The 23,771-nt window shown below is 36.5% G+C and overlaps 1 protein-coding gene and 1 long non-coding RNA gene across 5 annotated transcripts in view; one reads left to right on the forward strand and one right to left on the reverse strand.

Moving 5' to 3' along the window:
- LOC122156989 overlaps window positions 1-23,771 on the forward strand; it is a 57,330-nt gene that overhangs the window by 33,005 nt on the left and 554 nt on the right. The window contains exon 3 of the long non-coding RNA XR_006167746.1: window positions 18,493-18,545. This is a non-coding gene — a long non-coding RNA (uncharacterized LOC122156989). The remainder of the gene's footprint in view (window positions 1-18,492; window positions 18,546-23,771) is intronic.
- The window catches only part of PDE5A (phosphodiesterase 5A), a 132,609-nt gene that overhangs the window by 20,535 nt on the left and 88,303 nt on the right, over window positions 1-23,771 (reverse strand). For 3 of the 4 annotated variants that reach the window (XM_042812314.1, XM_042812311.1, XM_042812313.1), the window contains exons 4-11: window positions 17,276-17,347; window positions 16,129-16,218; window positions 14,880-15,017; window positions 14,078-14,145; window positions 12,082-12,190; window positions 8,831-8,915; window positions 5,033-5,208; window positions 3,546-3,605 (exon numbers count right to left, since the gene is read on the reverse strand). In XM_042812314.1, coding sequence (XP_042668248.1) covers window positions 3,546-3,605; window positions 5,033-5,208; window positions 8,831-8,915; window positions 12,082-12,190; window positions 14,078-14,145; window positions 14,880-15,017; window positions 16,129-16,218; window positions 17,276-17,347 — 798 coding nt within the window. The remainder of the gene's footprint in view (window positions 1-3,545; window positions 3,606-5,032; window positions 5,209-8,830; window positions 8,916-12,081; window positions 12,191-14,077; window positions 14,146-14,879; window positions 15,018-16,128; window positions 16,219-17,275; window positions 17,348-23,771) is intronic. The other variant, XM_042812312.1, reaches the window with a different exon arrangement.

Consider the following 23,771-nt stretch of genomic DNA (forward strand, 5'->3'; position numbering starts at 1 on the left):
CTTAAAATCATAGAACATCCTGAATTGGAAAGGATTCTCAAGGAACATTGAGTCCAACTCCCGGGACCATGCAGGACTACCCAAAAATCAAACCATATTTCTAAGAGCATTATCCAAATGTTCCTTGAACTCCAGGAGGGTTGGGGCCACGACTACTGCTCTAGGGAGCCTGTTCCAGTGCCCAGTCATCTTCTGGTGAAGAATCTTTTCCAACCTGCCCCTCCCCTGATGCAGCTCCATGCTGTTTCTTTGGGTCCTGTTACTGTCACAAGACAGCAGAGATCAGCACCTGTTCCTCTGCTGCATGTGAGCTGCAGCCACCATGAGGCCTGACCTCAGCCTCCTCTGCTCTGGGCTGAACAAACCAAGGGACCTCAGCTGCTTCTTGTATGTCTTGTCCTCTCTACTCTTTCCCATCTTCATTGCCCTTCTTTGGATGCTCTCTAATAGTTTCATGTCCTTATATTGTTGCTCTCAAAACTGCACCCAGTGCTCAAGATGAAGCTGCACTAGCACAGGGCAGAACAGGACAATCCTCAACCAGCCTAGAAGTGTTGAGCATGATGCATTCCTGGCCCTTTTGGCTGCCAGAGTACACTGCTGATTCACATTCAACTTGCCATCAACTAGAATCCCCATATCCGTTTCCGTGAGTCTGCTCTTCAGCCACATATTCATCAGCCTGTACTGGGTTGACTCATCCCAGCTGTAGAATCTGACACTTCCTCTTTTGAAATTTCATGTGGTTCAAATTTCAAGCCCTCCAATTTGTCAAGATCTCTCTGCAAGGCCTCCCTGCCCTCAAAGGAGTCAATAGCTTCTCCCAGTTTAGTGTTGTCCAGAAATGTACTTAATATATCTTCAAGTCCTGTGTCTGAGTCACAGATGAAAACACTGAAAAGTACTAGCCTTAAAATGGCTCCCTGTGGAAGCCCACTAGTGATGCCAGCTGCCATCCTCATATAACTCCATTTACTATAACCGTTTGAAGTCCAGCTCATCAGCTAATTATTCACTAATCACATTACATTTTTTTTCCTACCTGTATGCTGGACATTTTGTCCAGAACATACTGTAATAAACAGTATGGAATGTTTTGCTGAAAACCAAAGTGTATGGGAACTGCTGAGTCATGGCCTGAACCTCTGATTGATCACCTGAGGCGAGCCATGAGTCAGCGAGAGGAGCACAGGTGAAGGCAATCCTAGACCTATTTAAGAGCTGGCTACCAGTGGGGAAGGATCTCGTCTGGAGATCCCTCCTTCTGGTGTTTTGTGGGTGAGCCCAGCATAAGGGTAAGCCTTCCATTTATTCTCTTTTGTTATCATAATCTACTTTGCCTAACTCTCTTGTTTATTTTGTGATTGTAACATCTTCATATCCATTGATTATACACCAAAGTTACATCAGCTGGCTTTTCTTGGTCAACTAGGTGAGCAACCTCGTTATAAAAGGAGGTAAAATTTATTAAACCGAACTTTCCCATTGTGAATCTGCGTTGGCTATGACTACTGACTGTGTTGTCTTTCAGGTGTTTTTACAATGACTTCCAGAATAATCTTCTCCATAATTTTGCCAGGAATGGGAGTGATACTGACAGATCTGTAATAACCAGGGTCATCTTCGTTGCTCTTGAAAACTGGGACAATGTTTGCCAGCTTTGAATTTACTATGACCTCTCTGGATTCCCAGGACTATTGAAAAATAATCGAGAGAGGTCTTGTGATGACAGCAGCCAACTCTAAGCACCCTGGGATGAATTCCATTGATTTACATATGCATCCAGCTGGAGCAACAAATCCCACACAAATTCAAGGTTGAATGGAAAGTCCACTACAGGAAATAGAATGTCTGTAATATGTGTTTAACACACTTTTAGGGAGTGTTTCTCTTGACTGTTTTTCCAATTTAGAAAGATTAGAAAATATGTGTTTTCCCTCTTAGAATATTCTAAGTCTCAGGCAGTTTTTTTTTCCTCAAAGTAGAGGTTCACTGGAAATAAAGGTCTGTTCTGTGAGATAGCAAGACTACAGAGATCTATGTTGTCTGCTGATGGGAAAAGGATAAAGATTTACTGAACAAAACCCTCTCCATGACCAAGCATGCTCCAAAGAAGAAAAAAAGACAGGGTCCGTTCTCTGGTAATGAGGCCAAACACCACAAATTGACATGTTTACTCTAAGCAGTGTTTGGTGATTGGTTTGCACTGAGATCCATGTGCTGGCCTGAAGTCTTAAGATATCATTATTTTTAGTGCATATTTTCTTTTTTCAACTAGCTATATGAAATAATTTTATTACTCTATAGTTTCATAGCATGAAAATTTAGGTATGTGATTTATGCGTTGGGATGTAAAGTGAGCATATTTGGTTTACTTAAGGGTGTAAAACTTGCTCAAATAGTGCGGTTAGACAGTAAGATAGAGAAATCCAAATCTATTGCACTCATCCTCTCGGGCTGTTGAAGAAAGCATGTGCTGTGTGCTCTGGTACTGCCTTAAGAAGAGGTGTTTGAAAAGCACAAAAATTGTGGTAGGAGTCACACGAGCAGTTGAGTAGTAGAGATGAATGCTGTTTCAGTGCTGCATTTTGTGTGGTTGTTTTGTTTAGCAGTATAGTTGCAACCACAGGGACTGCAACACAAGCCCTTAAAAGAAACCACTGCAGATGCATAGCATACTATTCTTGCCATTGCCTTTTTATCAGAAAGCAACAGTGTGGTAGAACTGAGGTTGAAACTGTGCGTGACACTAACCATTCCAAAATTATCCAATGTGGTACATGATCCTCAGTCTTGTGCCTTGTTCTGTGGCACCCTGCTTTGTCCAATCCAGTCCCATAATATGTGGTCCCCTTGTAGTCCCCTTTTTTTTTTTTTTTACCTTCCTCTTCATCCCTCCACCACTTTCATTGTCTTCCTCACAGTAGAGGGGATGCAATTTGCCCAGAACATTGTGTTCCAATAGAAAGAACAGCAGAGACTAAGCACAAGATGTGCTTTGAACTATACTGGAAATCATGGCTGTAGTGACTCCTAAGGCAGTGGTTTGTAAACACAGAATTAAACATGAGTACAACGGGACACTGCACAGAAAAGTAAACATAAGAATAATTAAATGCTGAATTTCTGTCATAGGCCATAAACCTGCATCCATGCTTGGGAAGCTTGAAATATACCAAAGATATAGAATACACACAATTCGTACTCAACTGCTAGAAGAAGAGTTCACAAGATTTTGGTTGTTTTTTTTCCTGCTTCCGCAATACTTAGTAATTATGAATTGACAGTATTATTGCATCAACTGCTGCTGTCAGTTAAACTCATAAGAGTGGCAGTCAGTATGTCAGTAACTTTATTTTTCTGGTGTTTGTTTGTTTGTTTCTGTAATTGCAACCCTCTGTACATTGTAATGTTAGGTTCATTGTAATTTTTACTTCTGAAAAGTGTGTGCTTCTGCGTGTGTAAGGATCACATCTGTGTAAAAGACCACCCTTCATTGTTATATCAATGGAATATTTCAAAGTAATAGGAAAAAATTCAATTACCGCTGTTACCTGCAGCTCCCTTGTTTCCTCCTCAGCAGCAGAAGCATGGTATGAGAGAACCTAAAGAGAAAAGGAGCCATTAGTACAAACAAAAGAGCAATGTGATAAAACAGAGAATTCAGCAAGCAGAGTTTTCATGACATTACATTGCTCTTGCGTTTACATTGCTCTTGCTGATGAAATGTAGTGTCTCTGCAGGGCTTTTAAGTTCTGAAAGCATGTAGGGAGAGATCCGCAACAGCACAGAATCTTCTTGATATAATTAGGCCAAGAAAACGTAAATAGTTTCTATAAATGAGCAAAGAACTCTGATTTTCTCTTTGGAAAGTTTTCATGCCCCACTTTCAAAGACAAATAATTCATGAAAGAGCTATAATTATGTGCCTGACATTGTTGCCATAATAATCCTTCCAGGAGTTTATTCAGACATAAAAGAAAATTTTGCCTTAACTGAAATTTGGCAGAAAAGTCTGAAAGAAAATGTTTGTTTTAAATTAACAAAATAAGCTCATATTTTTCAGTTGTGAGAACTCAGAACATGAAAATGTTTCAGATCGTTTTACCAACTAAAGTATAAATTATTTTATAAAGAAATCAATCTAGGTATTAACTTATAATCTTTTTCCATTATGGAACTTGGAGGTATGGACTTCATACATTGTGAAGTGTTATGGTAGGAGAAAGAATTGCTAATTTCCCACATAACCAAACAGCTTCTTTTTAAAGTAGTTACATTATTTTGACAATAATTTTACTACCTTTTTACTTAACGTGATTTTATACAGGTTTATTTGAGAGAGGTGATTTTTTTTCCTTTTTTTTTTAGAGCCTACAGGGTACATAATCCACAATTCAGAATCCTCCAAATACTCTATTTACATAAAGAGTGTTAGGAGATCCAAAGCCTGCAAATTTTTCACATTCAGTTTCAAGTTATCACCTCTGAGTAATTCAGCTTCTCTAACTAAAGCCCTCTTTAGCTATTAAACTTAACAGTAACCAATTCAATGGCTAAGACTTGATATGGTTTGATGGAGTTTAAGGAAATTGCTAAAAACCTACAATAATGCTGTTGTTGCTCCACAAACCAGTTTGTCTAAAGGACTGAGCCAAAATCATCGCAGAAAACCTCAGACAAGAAAAGGAAGCCCCTAATCCCCTAAACCATTTCCTCTTCCTACACAACAGAACAAGCTATGTTGCCAATGGGTAGCCTTGTGTAAAGGAAAAGATGTGTTCAGTTCATTGCTAAATCTCACGAGTCAAGTTAAAATACAATACCAAATAAAATAGTCTGCTGGGAGACATGGAAACAAGCAGAAAAATTCCTGTGCAACTCTTCAGGCCAAATGCTCATGAAGGATTCTCATGAAGGAGAATAATTTCTGTCCATGTGAGTAGCTGCATTTATGTGTAGATCAACAAGGTTCAGGGAATACGAGAATCTGTTTTGTGCCAATTAAATATCACCTAGTTTTTGAGCTCACCTCTAATGTCACCATCTGTTTGGCCATTGCTCTTTCTACAGCTTCATACATCTGTGTATTCTGAATCCCCAAGCCACAAAAGATGACAAATGCTTCCAGAAACTGCTCATCATTTCTGTTGAAAGCCTTGATCTTGCCTGAGTTTTCTTCCATCTTATTCACAAGCTGGCAAACCCCTAAGTCAGGATAGAGAAATGTGAAGAAGTAAAAGATTGAATTGTCAAAATATCACCTATAGAATGGAAATCAAGAAAACTACTAAGTCCATTACCATTTAGCCTACAATACAAATTACCAATATACATAAAAGTAACACGCAGAAATGCTATAGACTTTTTTTTTCCCATAAAGCTTATTAGATGGGTTTCCTTGTATTAAAGCATAAATCTTGAAGCATAATATATTACTTAGTAGGCCTAAAAAACACTTACTAGGATTTACAAAGCTAAAATGTAGGTGAAATTCTAGGATAGTTTTCATCCTGACTATTATTATTAATAGAATTCTGGATTGATATAATCCCTAAAGACAATTTGTCCTTTGGAGGCTAATTAAATTTTTGTAAGCATGCCAAAAGAACATTTATGAAAGTCAGAACACTGGTACACAGAGTTTTTGCTTCCTTATTTGAGTCAGTACTGGAAATTTTTTAAAATAAATGAACTTAACAGATAATAACCAAGTTGAGGCTCAAAGTTCGCATATATTTGCTGACTGTATGAAGATGTGATTGAATTACAGCCTGCTTCAGAGATTACTGAAGTCATCAAAAAGCATCTTATAGAAATCAGATCGTTAGCTTCAAAATGATTGGTAGTTGCATCTGTTCATTTTCCATTTATTTCTGCTGATTAGTGCCAGACTTCTCTGTGCACTTGACATTGAGGGGTCTGAGAGGTAACTTTTACCAAGCCTGCAGATTAAATTTTCAGTGCCATTTTAAGCAGGTGGGAATTTGCTTATACCTCAGTTTAGCTTTACCAAGTGCATGGCAGTTTTTGCTAAGAAAGTAGAATATGGATTAAAGCAGCTGCTTTGTAAGCATACATTGTCCAAAACAGCTGTGAGTGTGCTTATTGTCTTAAGGAGGTCCATATGTTTCCTTGCTCACAAGAGTGTAAGTACTAGCAGTTTTAAGGATAAAAGCTAACGTTTTCCTACTCAGTTTAAATGTGTCCCAGTGAAAAACTTAGTTGCAAACCAAAAAATCTAAAAAAGAAAAAACAAACAAAAAAAAAAAAAACAAAAACAAACAAACAAACAAAAAAAAACCAAAACAAAAAAATACCAGTAATTGCAGAAGTCTTATTTTGATATAAAATGTAATTGCTTACCAGTCTGTATACTTTCACATATTTTATAAAGAAAATTTTGTAGATGATTGAATTGATTAAATCTGTACTTTACCAGCAAAAAGGAAGGTAACTATTTAGTTTGATGTTTCTTAAACACTGTAACCAACTTGCAGGTTGTCTTGCTCTAGCAGACCTACTTGTAATTTAAATAGGCTATGTGAACAGAATCTGAATGCTTTACACTTTGCCACCATAAGGGCAGAGAAGATGGATTTGTTTTCTGCTTGTAGATATGGATGAAATTATAATGCTATTTTACAGCAGTCCCAGTATTGAATATTGTCAGCAGCTGCTCTCAGATCTTATCAGTGCTGCTGTTTTTTTTGTTTGTTTGTTCTAATATGGAAGTATTTCTAGCATTGCAATACTCTAAATTTACAGACTAAGAAACCTCACTAAGGTTTTTAATTGCAAGAAACATACTGTCTGTGAGGGAGCAAATTTGTACCTGCCCTTTTACAGTAAACAGAAAAAAGGAGAAAAAGAATGTTATGCACACATTTAAACTATGTTTTTAGAAGAACAGTGGCCTTGCACATCGAAGTTTTAATGTCTAATGGCAATATATGAACACTGACCTATTTTCAAATCATGTTCTCTTCAGGGAACTGTTATTTTAGTATCAGAGTTTCCTCTAAAGAGATAAGAATATTATACCTGTAGTTGTGAACCATTGGGCAGGCATTGTGGTATCTGAGTATTGCAATCAGTTTCTGACTTATTGGATTAGTAGATCCTTAGTTGGTAGTAAAAATATGTAATTTTAGAGAATGAGGATTGACCTCATAATAACAAGATTATCTTTCCCTGGGAAAAAGAAGCAAACTTATAAAACTCGGGGAAAATCACATGGAACTTACTTTCAGATCTCTGTTTAGTACTGTTTATGATTTTAGAATTATTTCCGTAGCAACGGTGATGTAACAAACACAACTGAGTAAGCCATAAAAGCAAATGAATTCTTAGAAGACAAAGAATTTGGATAAACATAAATGCCTTAAAAAAAATAAATAAATTTAAAAAAAAAATACAGCAAGTAGTTACTCTTCAATATATTTCAGAAGATTCACTAAAGCATTCAGGCATCCATACATTAGAACTAAAGGAACTTAAAATTCTTTTATTGGGACATAGAAAACCAAAGAAAGATCCAACAAAGTTTTCACCACATACCTGAAAAGTGCACAAGTCAGGAGAATAAAAAGTTCACCTCTCTTCCAGTAAGATTTGCTTGGTTTTGCTGTGGAGAGCTTTTCCCACCCTCACCCCACACCTCCACATTCCACACCCCCAAGTTCTGGTCATGGGTATACTAATCTTAAAAAAAAGAGAAGACTTAAAATAATCTTATATATATATGCAAAAGGAACTTCTGGGTATTGTCTCTAGGAAAATTAAATCCTATTAAAGATCTGAACATTATCTGTGCTGTCCTTAAAGGACTTTGAAGATTTCCCATAGCTCAGACCTGAAAAACCCACCTAAAGGAGTACCCTGACTGTAACAGTGCTTGAACTTCCACAGGAAAAAAAAAAAAAAATGAAGATCTCCATATGACATGAGATGCAACTGTTTTATCAGCTGCTAACAGCATAGTGAAATATCTCTAATAAAAGCTCAATAGTCCAATTTTTATCTTGGTCTTCTAGAGCCTGATAGAATATATACAACAAAGTAGTAAAAGAACTCACTGAAGAAGCTGATAAAGAAATTTCAGGGAACTCAATTCAGAGAAGACTGGGCTTCTCTTTCTGTTTCAGGAAATTAGATCTGTCTTCATGGAAAAGAGATCTCATATTTAATATAGACATTCATTATGTAGTTCTGTCATAACTCTCAACAACAATTACTTGAAGGTGATTAAAAGTGCACTCTTGGAAACTTTTCTTGCCAAATTCTGTAACGTTGAGGAAGTTGAATTCATGGCACTATCTGGAAGTCAGTATATTTTATGTTCTGTTTCATTGTGGTTCTTACTGTTACCAGCGTAGCACACTGACGTGCACTCCAATTCCCATGGTACAGGGAAGTCCTGGTAATTTCCAAAAGCATCATTACACCCTTATTTGATGTAAATCTGAAATTCACTGAAAGACTTAACAGACAATAAGCATATGCCCTGAAGTGCTGTTAGGATTAGATCCTCCAAACAATTCAGGTGTTTATCCATCTTTGAAGATCCACACCAGGGCTACCTAACTATTTTGAATCCATAAAAATGGTGAAGTATCACAAGATTGTTGTAGATACTTGGTAACTATCTTGCTTACTTGTAAGGTAAGCAATTTACAGGCAGGTTTGCAATGGACTTGTTGGCTGGAAGCATCATAATTAAGAACTTTGCCCTGCATTTGTTGCTGAGATTGTACTGTGAACACAGAAATATTTCCATGAAGTATGCAAAAATATTTTTTGTGAAAGTATTTTTTGTAAAGATACCTACCTATCACCTTATTCTTTTTCCCATTTTTTATTGGTGTACACAGCAAACTCTTTATATGTTGACTTACACTTTCTGCACTGTCAGTCTGTTAAACAAAAAAAACAAAACAAAACAGTTAAAATTTTAAAGGCCAGTGTTTAAGTACCTGAAGTGAAAATGCAGAGCTAGAGTTTGCATTATTGGCTTACACATGTTCCTTCAGAAAGCAACCGTGTCTTTGAAGAGTTTGCACATCTTTGGCTGGATGGTGTAATAAACACTACATCTGTTACAAGCTTTGGTGAAAAATAATATAAGTAACAATGATAATCACCATTCAAACTTTCCAGGGACTTGCAACATCGTGCTAAAAATGCGTTAATTTTATAATAGGTTCCTTCACTTCACTTTCATGACAACAATTTTGCACCAAGACAAAGTGTGTCTTTCACTCAGTGCAGCTGAAAAGAGACCAGCTGGGCTTTAGGACAACTTCCTACTCTTATCATTTAAAGAGCTGTGAAATTATCTGATCTCTTCCATTTCTAGCATCTCCCCTGTACTTGCAGTAGGGCCATACAAGTTATAAAAGAAGAGTTCATGACATTAAGCTGATTGTGTACTTTGTGACACTAAACTTTCTGTAAACCCTTTTGGTTTGTTTGAGATGACTTAATTAACCCACCAATGCAATGAAAGGTGCCTTGGTGAAGACCAAATTATGATCCAAAGAATGCCCAGTTTTCCAAGTAGGTCAACATTCTGCAGTCTTCCAAAGGCCTTTTATCATTGCTAGGTTGGGTATATTTTGCTATCAGTTTGTTTCATGCTCCAAGGACACTGAATTTATTTATTTATTTATGAGGTAAAAGTGTGGATGGGTAGAACAAAATGACAAGGCATCTTTTTCAAATTTCTGGTGAGAAAGTGACCTAGTTTTGTTCTGTAGCTCTTAGTTCTAGAATAATGTGGCAGTTGCCGAGAAGTAAATTAGGGTTAATCTCTAATTGTATGTGGCACAAAAGATGTGCACACGCCAGTATTTCAGATCAAAGGGTTTGGGTGAATTATTTGTTTGTTTTTACTACTGTTGCTTTGCTATTTGGTGCTCTGCAAGAGATTGAAAGTTTCCTTTGCAAGCGAATGCACAAAAGCTATATTGCCTGTAACATGCAATAGGAAGTATGAGTATCTGAAGAAAACATTAAGGATTATGTCATGATGGATAATTTACATGACTATGGGAATTCAATATTTGGTAGCTCATTATCAAAGGATAGATGGAATTACTCAAGACTATGATTTACTGGTTTCTGTACTCTGGTCTAAAAAGATGTACATGTGTAATCAGCTGTAAAAGGATAAGAGCCAGCATCTCTCCCTAGACCTCTTCAGCAGAGGCAACTGAGAAACATTAAAACAAGTTGGCATGAAAATTGGTTTAAGGCTACCCTAATAAGAACCTGCTGTTTTACGGTAAAGTTCAAATGCACTGAAACTCAAACTTGTATCGAGTGAGATAAAAACAGAGTTCACAGTGCTTAAAAAAAATACTTGACTCAGTATTAATGAAAAGGAAGGAGACTAAACAAGAACAGGCATAAATGGCTTCCAGAGTGTTGTAGATATTTGAACTCTAACTCTACTACTCTAGCTTTGTTGGTTCAGGGGAAAACAAAGATGCATGGCTGCTGGTTTACTTACTGTCCTTGTATGTACTGAACCTGAGGTAGGGAATATTAGGGCTCTCCTGTGAAGGAACCTATACTGGTTCTCTGCCTCATGTCACTACGTTGGCAGCCAATTCATTTAGAAAGCACAAAGTCCTTTTTATAAAGTGAGGAAGTGAACTTTCCAAAGAAAGAGGCAAGTCAGCATTTTTAGTTTACTAGATACACCTGGGATTTTCCTCATGCCATGGTTTGTCAGCTTTAAAAAGATTTTGCCTACAGTTCAGCCTTAAGGTTTCTCTTATGTTGCGTAGCGATGCAGCCACTGTAGCTGTGTTAAAAAACATTATTTTCTTTATGTTTCTTTCACATGCATAATGTGTAGATCAACTAGATTCCAGGGAAAATGTGTAAGAACTTAACTTCTCTGACAAATAGAAAGTTTTGTTTCAGACAGTCATTCGGTATTCCTTTTATGTATTTTAAAATGTCTTCAAAATAGTTGCTTATGTTTTAATGATCTCATGTAGTATATCCATGCGATTCTTTTTTTTCTTCCACTCCTGCAGTAAGATAACTTTGGGCCCTGCGCTATGGCGAGCACTCTTTTTTTTTTTTTTTGCTCTGTCCTTCATAAAATCCCACTCCAGAACATCAGTGAAACCTCGCACAGAGAAAAAGGGAAGCAACATAGCTCCCCACCATGATGCTGCTCCTCCTATCCACTTGCTGGTACAATCATAATCAACGTTGTACTTTCTGAACTCTTAGTTGTGTGATTCAGAACAAAGTGCTTGGTAAAAACCTGCTCATCACCATAACACTTCTCCTCTTACTCTCTCCCTGAGCTTATGTGCCTATCTATTGTAAGAAGAGTTTTTTTCAAGATTCTGCATTGAGAGGAAAACACAGAATTACAATTTTGCATCGTATTGACAACAGCTTTCAGCGCAGCCATGACTGTAATCTGAGTCTTGCCAACTGGCCTTCCCTACTGGCACTGGCAGTATGTATTCTGTAGTACATTATGGCATGAGCATATATCTGATGAAGTGTAAAGCAAAAGCTTCCAGAAAAAAAAAGAAGTTGTTGCTTATCCAAAACAGCAAAGAACTCGCATGCATATCATTAATCCTTGCCAAGTAGGGAAGGGAGAGAGTAAAAGGGAAGGAACTTCTGAAAGCCTCCCAGCAATCACAAGAAGCTACAGAGGATTACTATGAAAATCTCCAACTGTTCTTCACTTAAATGCTTTCCAGAGAATGTATTGCAAGCTCTCCACATCATGATGTCTGTTTATTCACAAATGAATGCCGGAGCTTTTTAAATAATGGCTGTACAGATACACTGCCCACTTTGTGAGTATTGTACTGTTTCTGCACTGATGGTGAATTTTATAAAACAAAGATTGTAAATCTCTTTGTTTGCAGCATTTTGTGACCATTAAATTAGAAGGAAAAAAAGCCAAAAACCAAAAAACAAATCAATCAAACAAAAACAAACAGACAAAAAAAAAAAAAAGGAAAAGCAAGAAAGATTTGAAAGGTGAACAGAAAAGAAAAATTCATTTCTGAATTACAAATCTAACGTTATTTTACTTACTGTCCAGGGAAATCTTCTGTCTTTACAGACATCTGGGATGTTGAGAGGCTCCATTGTATTCTTCACATACTGAGCATACATATAATTGATTTTGTTTGTATCATAGTCCCTGAAAGATGCAATATTATTTTTATATGCTTTATATGCTTATTTCATTATGCAAAGCAGGTAACTGTGAATATCCTTCATATATAGGGCCAAGAAAGATATAACCAACAGTATTATAGTGGAACTGAGTTCCAATCCTGTACACTAATCCATCTGTCATTGCAAAATGACTGGGAGAATTAATTTATACACTGCACCATTTCTTCAATATTCCAGAATTTTATCACCAAACATCAAACTTAAGAAATAATACAGGACATGCAGGTAAAGGACAAAGAATGAGCAACTGGGTTTACACTGAAATAAACAACTGAAAACAAACTATTTGCAAATCTGGCACACCTGAAAAATCAATACTGTATGAGACATGCATATTCTTTAGACTGAGTGCAGTTGGTAAAACTTGTGAAGTTTCTACGTCAAAGTTGATTTCAAATTTTTCTAACAGAACAATCAGTATGGGGATTCTGCTATTGCCATATAGATGTTTTTTTCTAAATTGGGTCATAAAATACCTTCACAAGATCAATCATCTCCTGCTTTTGTAGACATTAAGTTTTTAATTAGAGGTGTTCAATCAGAACACACTGTCAGCATTAGAGGAGAGCATATAGATCCTAGTAATGCGCATATTATCATCAAGCTCCTGTAGTTTACTCTGACATTTGACTTGACTTTAGTTATCCTTCTGGTGCAAGTGCACTTGCAAAAGATGTTCGCAGTGCTAAAGGGAGAAAATCACTTTTTCATTATTTCACCAACTTGATTATATAAGGCTGTATCCCACAGTTCTGAATATTAGTCTGATTTGGGCTTGATTCAGGGTCCTTGATTATGTAATAAGTCTGAAATCATATCTTGTAAAGTAACACTTCCCATCTAATCCATGTAATTAGATTTCTTCTGTTGCCTGATAATGTGACCTTAAAACAAAGCTCCAGTTCTAACTCCAGTGGCTGACTCAGTCCATGACATGTAACTGTGCTGTTTCATGAACAAAATTCAGATATGCAGCTAAGGTTCTAGCATTCCCTCCTTATCAATCATGAGAAAAAAATTAGTGACGGTCCATGCAAGCAGTAAATTAAATTCTGAGTACATCAACTAGGACCCATAAAAAAGATAATAAAGAGGAAGGTGAATTCTGTCTCTTTACGTAACAGTTATCCTGTGATCTTAGGGCCATTTTGTACCTATGTATTTTATGACTGTACATTGTCTAAAATCCCGACACAGTTCGAGGGTTATTTGCTTTAGCCACACACTTTGGAGTTCATTTTCAAATGCATATTATTAAAATTCATATCAGAAATGTTCACTAAAAAAAGATCAAAGGTATGGAAATTTTGATTTTCTCTCTGGACGTGACATCTGTAGTACTGTATTTTTGATAGGACTGTGTTTCATTCTTCTGACACTATTGGTATCAACTGCCTGTGATGACAGACAGGTTATGGAGGCAGTTAATTTTCAAAACTTAAATATAGAGAGATTCAGATTAAATTTTGCCAACTATGTAATCTGAATATTTGAATTCAATTATTTTTACATCCTTCTCTTCCTCCGAGCTTAAATCCCTAGTCATTTCTTGAAGATGACTGAAAGAACTTTACAATTTTTCTTTTGATTTTGACAGTCATATTCCTTGAGTTGTAGAAATGAACTTGAAAAAGTGAAGAGGCCAGGCCTTGTTCTCCTAGGCTTCTCGATGTGACAACTTGTCTATGTATGTTTCAGGATAAATCTGCTCCACAACAGATAGCAGAAATATGTGGTAGCCAGTGGGATGAAATGGTACACCGGTTCTTTATTATGAAAAATAACATTAAAAACATAATTTCTTCAACATTTTCCGGTGGCTAACAAAAGCTTAATTTCATTGCTTTACCTCTTCTGATTTTCTGCTGAATCTTCTAATTCCTCAGCTTCCATATGAAACACACTAGAAAATGAATCCTGAAAAAACAAGAGGATATTATAATTTATAGATGTGGATGTAATAACTTAGAGTAGTAGTAGAGTAATAACTAGAGTAGTATTCATGTGGAAAGCATTCATGTGCTATTATCAACATCTGCTCTGTAATAAATGTAGATATAAAACTGTTAAACTTCATTTCATATCAAGCAGCAACAGTATAGAATCCTATGACAAAAATACATAGTTTTTAATGTCACTGAAGTATCTTGAATCTCTACTGATCACTCTGAGAAGAAATGCCAGTATATAAGCTGTACCATCTATCTCTGGAAGTTCCAAATTTGAACATTCATCCAAGTGAATGCACCAAGAGTGCATAATATCTGCTTTGCTTGTGGAGATGAGGACATCAATGCCTTCTAAGCATTTCAACAAATCTGTATTGCTTTTCATGTAGTTTTTTTCCCTACAATTGAGAATCCTAATTGCAGGGAGAAATTATATTGTCCCTGCACTAAAGATTCAAACTAGAGACTGGAAAGTAAGTGCTGGAGTTTGGTTGACTTGCAGAGACAGTATGACTATGTGAATACATGCATTATGTAAATTCTTCTTCTGTACTGTTGTATTCAGGAGTGAATCTCTTAAACACACTGAGAGAGATTATTATTACAAAATAAAATCCTTCTCCTTTTCTGCAGCCTATGGGTTGCTCATACCTCCTCTTGGGAATAAGCTCTTCTGCCTTTAAATAAAAAAATCCTACTCACAGTGCAATCTTCGTCCACTATGAAAATGGTACACCTCTGCACCTGCATGAAGGATATTATAGTGGCAGCTATCTTCTTCAGAATGACTTCCAAAGACTGCTGTTCTTCAAAAATAAGGCTGGCAAGATCAAGAAGCACCTGGAAAACAGGTCTTTGTGAAAATTTGACTAGCTGTGATGAAAACAATAATTACAGTTACTACTCAGTATGATTCTTCCCCCTACTCCCTGAACCAAGGAAGTCAACACATACATCTGTGACAAAGATTAAGCTTTGGCTCTTACACAGACCGCAGGGCAGCAGTAATTAAAAGCCAGTTTGGCATGTTTGATGGAAGAAATTGATAGCATACTTAGCTGTCTGATGTTTTCAGTTGGAGAGACAGAGTAGATTTGGGCATTAACAGTTGATCAAATGAAATTTGAGAAGTCCAGACCACAAACTCTAATTTGCCCTTAGGAAACCTAATAAATTCCTATGGCTCATGTGTGCATTATAAGAACGTCAACAGTGATATTTAAATTACTTTAGACTTTCAAACACAATTATTCGTGGTAATTCAAACAAATCCTAATGAACTCATTTGGTAAAAACATCATTTAGACACAGGCTGTCATATTTCAAAGCTGTTGCTGAAGGACTTCTGCTCAGATGTCGGCAAATTATACTCCCTTTATCCCCGCAGGAAGCATGGAACCAATTTGAAAAGATTATCCAAATTTGTACCAATTTACAAACACTGATATTCACTTGGAAACCCAGACCTACCAGAAAGTTATTAAAAGACCTGCTGCCTAGTTGTTTCTCCAAAACCTTTTCATACCATATTGGGTAGACATACTCCACCCGTAGAGACCATGGCATTAATAAACCATCAATTACATAGATGGCTACAGAGTAAAAAGAAAATTCTATTTCCTGTCTGATCATCATGGAAAATATTGTTAGTGACTATTTATAGTTGTAGGAGTCTAAAAGAGCAATCCGTATAATCTCTACAATTTTATATGGATAATTTTACCTGAAATTTCTGGAGTATGGAAGCATCTGGTTGTGTAATATACACAGTGAGCCACAGGATAACTTCAGGCAACATTTCGTATATTTACATAGTATTATGCATAGTATTCAATTAGAGAAATTAAAAATTGCCAAGGAACGGCTGCCACATGAGAAGGAAACAGCAGAATGCACTGATTTCTAGCTAACTGTAATTTTTATATTTTTGGGACAAACCTGTTGATCATACCTGATTACGCCTGTTTTCAAGCAAAGATGTTTCATACAACTGAGCATTGTGAAGAACAATTCCACAAAATGCCAAATATGCAGCAAAATCCTGTAGAGAAATAAACATAAGCTTCTGATGAAGATAGTGTCTCTCAGCTTCTTAGCTTTATTCAAAGTTCAACTGTTACATTTTTTCATCTTGAAGTATTAATTGATATTTAAAGATATTTCTGGCAATTCAGGTTTTTTTCAGCCACTCATACTTTTTTTTCCTCAAGAATCTCTTCTCCCTTTTTTAAAAGAATAGTCTTGCAAGTTTATCCTGGTGAAAGTAGGATCAGAATAAGAATCAAGTTGTTTTGCAATAACACAGATATTACCTAGAAAAACAGTACAGACAATCAGCATCTGTTATTATGGGGAATTCAGTCTCTTCTGAAGTGGAACAATATTCTGTTAACATAGCAAAACCACAGATTTTTTTTCAGTTTCTGAATGTGATTAATTCTGCTATCTTGCAGATACTCTGTATACATTTTGCTTTAAATGGGAAAGTTTTCAAAAGGAAACAGTAAATTCTGATTTTTTTATTGACAGATATTGAATCATCTTCTTCAGCTTTTTTTGCTATACAAATTTAAAGTGAGTTCCAGAAATGTCTGGAAAACAACTACTGTGTGAGAACTGGGAGTCAAGCTGCCATCTCCTCTTCTGACGATTCTCATATATTTATAATTTATCCAAGGCTTTTCTCTTCCTGCAATTGCTGTTTTGGGAAGTGATGCAGTATTTAAAAAGTAATCACTAGACAAATTTTAATACCCAAAATACATATTGTTGGGAATGCCAGGAAAGTTAATATCAGTTCATAAAAGATTATGTCTGTTATAAGCTGTGAAGCTGTCCTACAGTGTATTTCAGTAGAGTAAGCCTGTGTTTCAGAGGCATATGAGAGGTATCTTTCTGATCAAGAAATTAAACTACATCCCATCTACTTTTCTCATGGCTTTACAAGCGAAAAAACTCTGCAATATAACAAGGAATTTTCTTGTTAGAGGTGTTTCATTTTTCATAACTTCAAAATGTCTGATCAGTGTCAAAAGCAGTAACATTTTCAACCCCTGCTCTCCTATGAAAACAGAGACACAAAAGTCCAGCTTCTGTACCTTTTCATCTTGTTCCGTGAAAGTCCCACCCGTTCCAGATTTCTTATTAATTGCTTGAGCCACGCCAACAACCTAGTGTATTAAAAATGAAATAATTAGATCATTTTTGAGAAGTCTGTCGTTGGACTGTGGTATTCCTAGACATACATGAAAATAAATGATTACTACATGTACTCCTTTGGTTGACTTTTGCATTTAAACCTGTTTATTTCTAATTTATTTGTATTACAAATTTTTGAGCATGAGCCTGACTTATCAGAAAGAAAAACAGTGGCAAAATTCCTGGATGCTCTTATAAAGAATGTTTGGTTTGATCCAAGACTTGTTCCATAAAGTGAAGCAATCATCTCACACAAGGGCAGCAGTGGTTTATACTTCTGAAACTGTCATCTACTTTTCTGTGTAGAACCTACCCTTCCTGCTAGCTCTGATGAAGTTTCCAAAACCTTCCCCTTCTTACTGTAGGCTTCTTACAAGATCTCTCTACTGTGACCTTTTTGCTTTCTGTTTATTTCTGGAACTGTTCAGTTAGAATTGAAAAACAGTATGCACATGTTGGGTACCTGCCAGAATCAAGTTTGTTACTGTAAGTATTTACTTAAAGATAGGTTTTGAAAAAAGCTGCTTTGAGATTGAAGTCATACAAGACCATTTCAAGTTGTTAATGACAGTAGTTTTTTCATCTTACTTTTTTAGGATAAACAATATCAGGAGAAAACTATGTTGTGTGTGTTTAAGAAGCTGTATTTATGTGTTACTCATGACATTTGTAACTGCTAAACTGAAGGAGGTCATACAGTTATATTTCTGTAATGGAAAAGACAACAGTTTACTGTCTCTCACAGCAGCATTCCCAAAATACTGATGCTACAAGTAAGGTCATTGTTCTGCAGCATGAGTCACTGCCAACTGTGGGCTCAAAAATGTCTGTCTGAAATAAAGCTCAGCTGTCATGTCCATTCCATACAATGCAAGACTTCCCACAGTCAACTTCTCATTTACTTCAGTGATGATTTCTTATCTAGAGAGCATTCTCACTGTAATAACAATATACTTGCCGTATTTATTTCTACAGCCAGCTTTGAATTGTAAGCAAATCCTTTAATAAATCTATATGCTTTTACATTTACTTGCATGTGGAAAGACTAATGCTTAAGCCTTTTCTCCAACTGCTATCTTTTCTGGGTTTCTCATTTTTTTCTTTTTCTTTTTTCCAGCTTTGATCCAGCATGAAGGAAGACAATTTTAATGAGTTAAGAGGCTCTTAAAGGTGAGTAATTTTGTCTTGTGTAAACATCTCCCTCACAATGAAAGGAAAGCTGGGCGTGCTTAAAACTAAAAGGAAACAGTAACAGGACCATATTAGTACCACAGAAAGACTACTTAGCCTCCCTTCATTAGCCTGCAGGTTTCTCATAAATTAAAAAAAGCATGTGTTCCAGTGGAAATGGTCATTTTGTGTCTTTGTTAAGTCCATCCAATAAAAGCTTTTAATAGAAGGGGGAAAGAACACTGAGGAGAGTAAACCTATTAAAAGTTCATACTTGTCTTGATAATAACAATTTCATGCAAAAGACAAACTGTATAAAGTACTTTTTTTTTAGTAAAAAATATTGACAAAAAAGAGTACATTTTCCAGTAACATTCTAAACTTTTAAAGAGAACTTGTTTTATGAGCAATTTTTGCATACAAAATGACACATTATAAAATTAAACTGACTCAAATTCTGGCCTGAATTGTATTTATACCAGTACAAATTTAAGTGGACTTCACTGAGATGTGTATTATTCAGGTTAGTTATTCAGAAAAATTTCTTCTTAGAAAAAGCGGTGAGGCATTGGAACAAGCTGCCCAGGGAGGTGGTGGAATCATGGTCCCTGGCGGTGTTCAAGAAATGTGTAGGTGTTGCACTGAGTGATGTGATATAGTGCTGTGGAGGTGATGGGTTGATAGCTGGACTACATGATCACAGTGGTCTTTCCAATCTTAATGATACCATGATTGGGGTATGAGATAGGGTAATGAGGAGAAGACGTAAAAAACCCAGGGAGATTTGTTCCTTTTACTGAAATGATTACGTAATTAGGACAAAAGTAATAGTATTTTAGGCTGTGTCAAACATAGGCCTGCATTTTAAAGAATTCTAAGCACAGTATGAAAACCAAATCTTCATTTTTCAAACTTAATATAAATAAATCTGAAACAACATAGGTCTGGTCTCTCCAGATGGGTGTTATGTTGAATATATGTTGAAAAAAAGGTTGACAGTAGCTACTATGAGCTAAGCTGTACAGAAATGTTACTCAGATAAAAGTGTGATATATTTGTGGCAATAAACAAGACATATCTGTATATATGAGATAAAGATAATTCTCTGGAAAGCCTGAAGAACACTGTAAAAAAAGTGACAGCCCACTTGAACATTCACTGATGTATGTACTGTTCCAGTCTAACAAAAATATGTTTTTTTTTTAAATCACCTGTTTCATCTTTCTTCCTTAACAAGCAAACACTAAATGAACCTTCTTAAAAGCTGCAGCACTAAATCAAAGATAGTTACTTTTTATCACTGTCTCACTATGCCTACAGAATTATCCTGCATATCTGTTGTTCAACCAAGGAAAAGCTAGTAGGAAACAGAGGCTTAAACAGCCATGAAAGGGGATGACTACTAGAAAATAATTAGGAAGTGCTGTGGAAAAAAGAAAGCCAAGAATAAGGGAGAGTAAACATTAAAGTAATTACTATTTGCTTGTACTCAGATATCTGTAATCTTGTGCCCTAATCCCTAAAGTAACTAGTGATCTGTTGAGTGCTAAAAATGCTTTTTCATGAGCTTTTAGGTAGGGTGTTACACCATAGCAGTCATGGAGCTCCTAGCAAGACCCTCTATCCAGGTTTGCTGTATTTGAAGCGCAAAAGGGGTGGGCAGAAAATAATAATCTGTACACAAAGGAGCTTACTCCTTTGTCCAGCCTTCTTTCAATAGATCAATAAATCAATAGAAAAAAAAGTCCTCTTGGATCAGATACCAAATACTTTGCAATTCGATATTCAGATGCCATAAGGCAAACATACATTGCGAACACAAAAGCAATTTTGATGATGGAATAGTTCTCTTATTGTCAGTCTCAGAAAAGGAAATAAAAAACAAACACCTAACAGTTACTGGGTTGATAACCATACCTGTTTTTCCAGATCAGAACACAGCTCTCCTAATTGTATTCTTGCTGGCAACACGAGCAATCTTCCAGTGCTGCCGCTTGTTCTGTAACCTTTCTTCTTTAGCTGTAACACTTAACCCATTCAATAAAATGTGATCCACGTTACAAGGAGAGATTTCTTTTAATTATCAGAGGGCACTACTTTTACTAACTATTCTCTTCCAGTAGTTGTCTCCTGCCTCTAGAAGTAGCAGGCTACCTGGAATGTTTCTTATCCGATGATAACTAATGACTTCAGTCCTGGTAACTGATCTGAATTTTATCTGAATGTGCTGCAGTTCTCTGTACATTAAGACTGCAGGTCTAATTCTGTGAAAGCTTTTCCAGCTCTACAGGGATTCAGTGCCCTTTTTAGTTTGTTCTTACTTCAGCTGATTTTAAAAAGACTGTTTTGCATCCTCAGAATAAAAAATGTATGTATTTTTTTCCTGGCACCTTAAAAAAAGTGGGCAAAGCCAAAAAATGGTAACAGGAAGAGGAAAACTCAACTTTTATCTCTTTGTAAAGGTGGGACATATTCACATGAGAGGACAAATTAAGTGGTTTTAAGCTTTCTTAGCTCTCCTGCTCTTGCAGAACTTTGATCAGGCTTACAAAATTATCCTGTAGGGACAGACTTGTGTTTACAGGCTTTCATTTTTAATCAACAAACTTTCACATCCTCTATCATTCTTGCCAGCAGAAGCCTGCATGACTCCTAGCAGTCTAGCTGCTACAAAATATCTCAGCATAAGATGAAAATCCATCCAAGAAGCAAATGACCATTTTCCATAATCCTGCAGCAAGACTGCTGCTAGAAACCAGAGTCAGTTTGTTTCAAGTGAAGTTGGGTATTTCTACACTGCACCACGTTAACATGGTTATATTTAATAAAGTTTGTCAGGATACTTAAAAAGGCTGGTGTAAACAGAATATGCCCCTGATGTATTTGGAAAAGCTTCATGGTGACAGGAGATAGAGAAAATTAAGACAACACCAACAACTGAACATTGAACTGTGTATTCCCAGAAAAAAAAGAGTTGCCTTGCCAATTAGTAGGAAGTTCAGCCTCATGTACTTGAGGCCTAGAGTCTGAATGACAAGTCTCACTCAATACAACTGAAAGTCCCCAAATGAGAAAATGCTACAGATTTTAATAGAAATTAAATCAAAATAGGATATTATGGAAATTTCTTTGCATAACTGAAAGAAAAATAATGTAGAAATAGCAGAACCTGATGTCATTTCTGTACACATTCCACACCAGTTGTGATGACTCTCCCAGTCAAGAAACATCCATACTACAGATATCCCAAACCAGAGAGCTGTACTGACCCTTGTATCAGTTCTGGATAACTCTACAAATTGGTTTAACCTAATGACTCCCATTCAAGGCCTTTCTACCTCATTCACATTCCTCATTCAGGTTGGATATTAGAGAGAATTTCTTCTCAAAAAGAGTGGTAATGCATTGGAACAGGCTGCCCAGGGAAGTAAGTGGTGGAGTCAATGTCCCTGGAAGTGTTTAAGGAAAGGGTGGATGTAGCACTTAGCCACATAGTTCAGTGGGCAACATCAGCGATAAGTGCGCAGTTGGAAGGGATGATCTTAGAAGTCTTTTCCAACTTATGGTTCTATGGCTTTTCAGAGGTAAAAAAAAATAGCAAATGATATAGCCTTGTCTGTCCCCAAGCATCATGTGGCAATTCTTTTGGCATATGATGAGATGGACAGGATTTCCATTTAATTATTAGACAGTCATTCCACAGTACTGATTTACGGGTATCAGGACTTTGATCAAAGCCCCTGAAGCTGAAACAAAGCTTGGTCATTTTGTATTTGCAGTGTTTTATGAGCAAATGAGAACTCTTTACAAACTAGCACTACACAAGCATCTGTGATCTGATCACAGGATGTAATATAATGTTTTTGTGGCATTTCTGTCAGCAAGAGTAGATTGAGCAGGGGAATGAAAAACATTAAATGTTCTACTATCACATCCATGTATTTCCATTCTTCAGTGTGTCTGTGCAGACAGACTTATACTTTACTACTTTTCTCTTGGCAAGATTAATACTAGTTGCTGGGTCCCTTTTGTGAGCACTACTGTGAGTCAAACTGTTTTCTTCTTTTCATCTATGGAATTTCTTGTTAGTAGTTATTTTTAAGTAAGACGTTGGTTTCTCACAGGCCTCATGGAAATAAAGGAAATGTGAAAAACATCTACTGGAAAAATCTTCATACTTCAGCAGGCCCAGAGCATTTTATAATCAACATGAGATTTTCGTCCTGAATTAACGACTCCTTTGTTTTAAAAAAGAATACCAATACTAAACAAACAAACAAAAAAGATACATTTGCTTCTCATTCTCAGTGTTTATTTTTGGAAGTCTTCCAGAATTATCTTTTGACTGTGGCTGCTGATGTGGGCTAAGGAAGCATTCACTAGCTTCAGTATTTCTAGAGGGGCCTTGGTAATTTATTTACTTATTTAGTTTATTTTTACAGGGAGGAGACAGTATTCTTTTTTTTTCTTCTTTTTTCTTCAAAAAGTGGATGGCAAGTTGAAGACTGTTTCACTGACTCCAACATCTGTCCAGAAGGATATCAGCAAACTGTTACAGTGAGAGGGACAAAAACCTTCTGGTAGAGATTTTAAAATCAGAAGGGAAAGAAAAAGTGTTATCCTTTCCTAGCAGAAATCTCCTGGCTTAGCTCCTTCAAATTATTGCATATAAGAGTCAGTGTAACTCTCCCCACAAAATTCATGTTGGCTGAAGCTTTCAAAATAAATACCTATCTGCTTCATTTCCATTTGCTGATGCACTTAAGAGGAGAAACCTAACAGAAGATACGGCCAATTGCAGGTTTACTCAGCCTGTAAGTCATGGCATATTTCACCAACAAACACAAGTCCTATTCTGTCCTCCATTCACCATGAGGACTCAATAAGAAGTTAGCACTTTCATGCTCTCTGGCTTGCAAGGCCTTGTAATTAATTTCTGATTGCAATTACAGGAGAACACAGACTTTTTTCCATTTGAGAACAAAGAAAATGGGATGGCGTGGGTGAAATTTAAAACCTTACATCAGTTTGACATGGAGCACTGCTCTCTGTATGCCCTCCACACAACATCTGATTTGCTTGTCAGCTGGCTTAGGGCCAGCAGTGGCTGCTGCAGACTGGAACAGGGGAGGCTTTTCAGTGGGCATGAGAGCAGGAGAGCAAGACTACAAGTGTTGTCCATGAGGCACTATCAACTCAAGCCAGTTTCAAGCTTTCTCCTTGAAA

This window comes from Centrocercus urophasianus, unplaced genomic scaffold (genome assembly GCF_019232065.1).
Source record: "Centrocercus urophasianus isolate 14NV4802_14NV808 unplaced genomic scaffold, USGS_Curo_1.0 seq_13, whole genome shotgun sequence".
NCBI classification, from domain to species: Eukaryota; Metazoa; Chordata; class Aves; order Galliformes; family Phasianidae; genus Centrocercus; species Centrocercus urophasianus.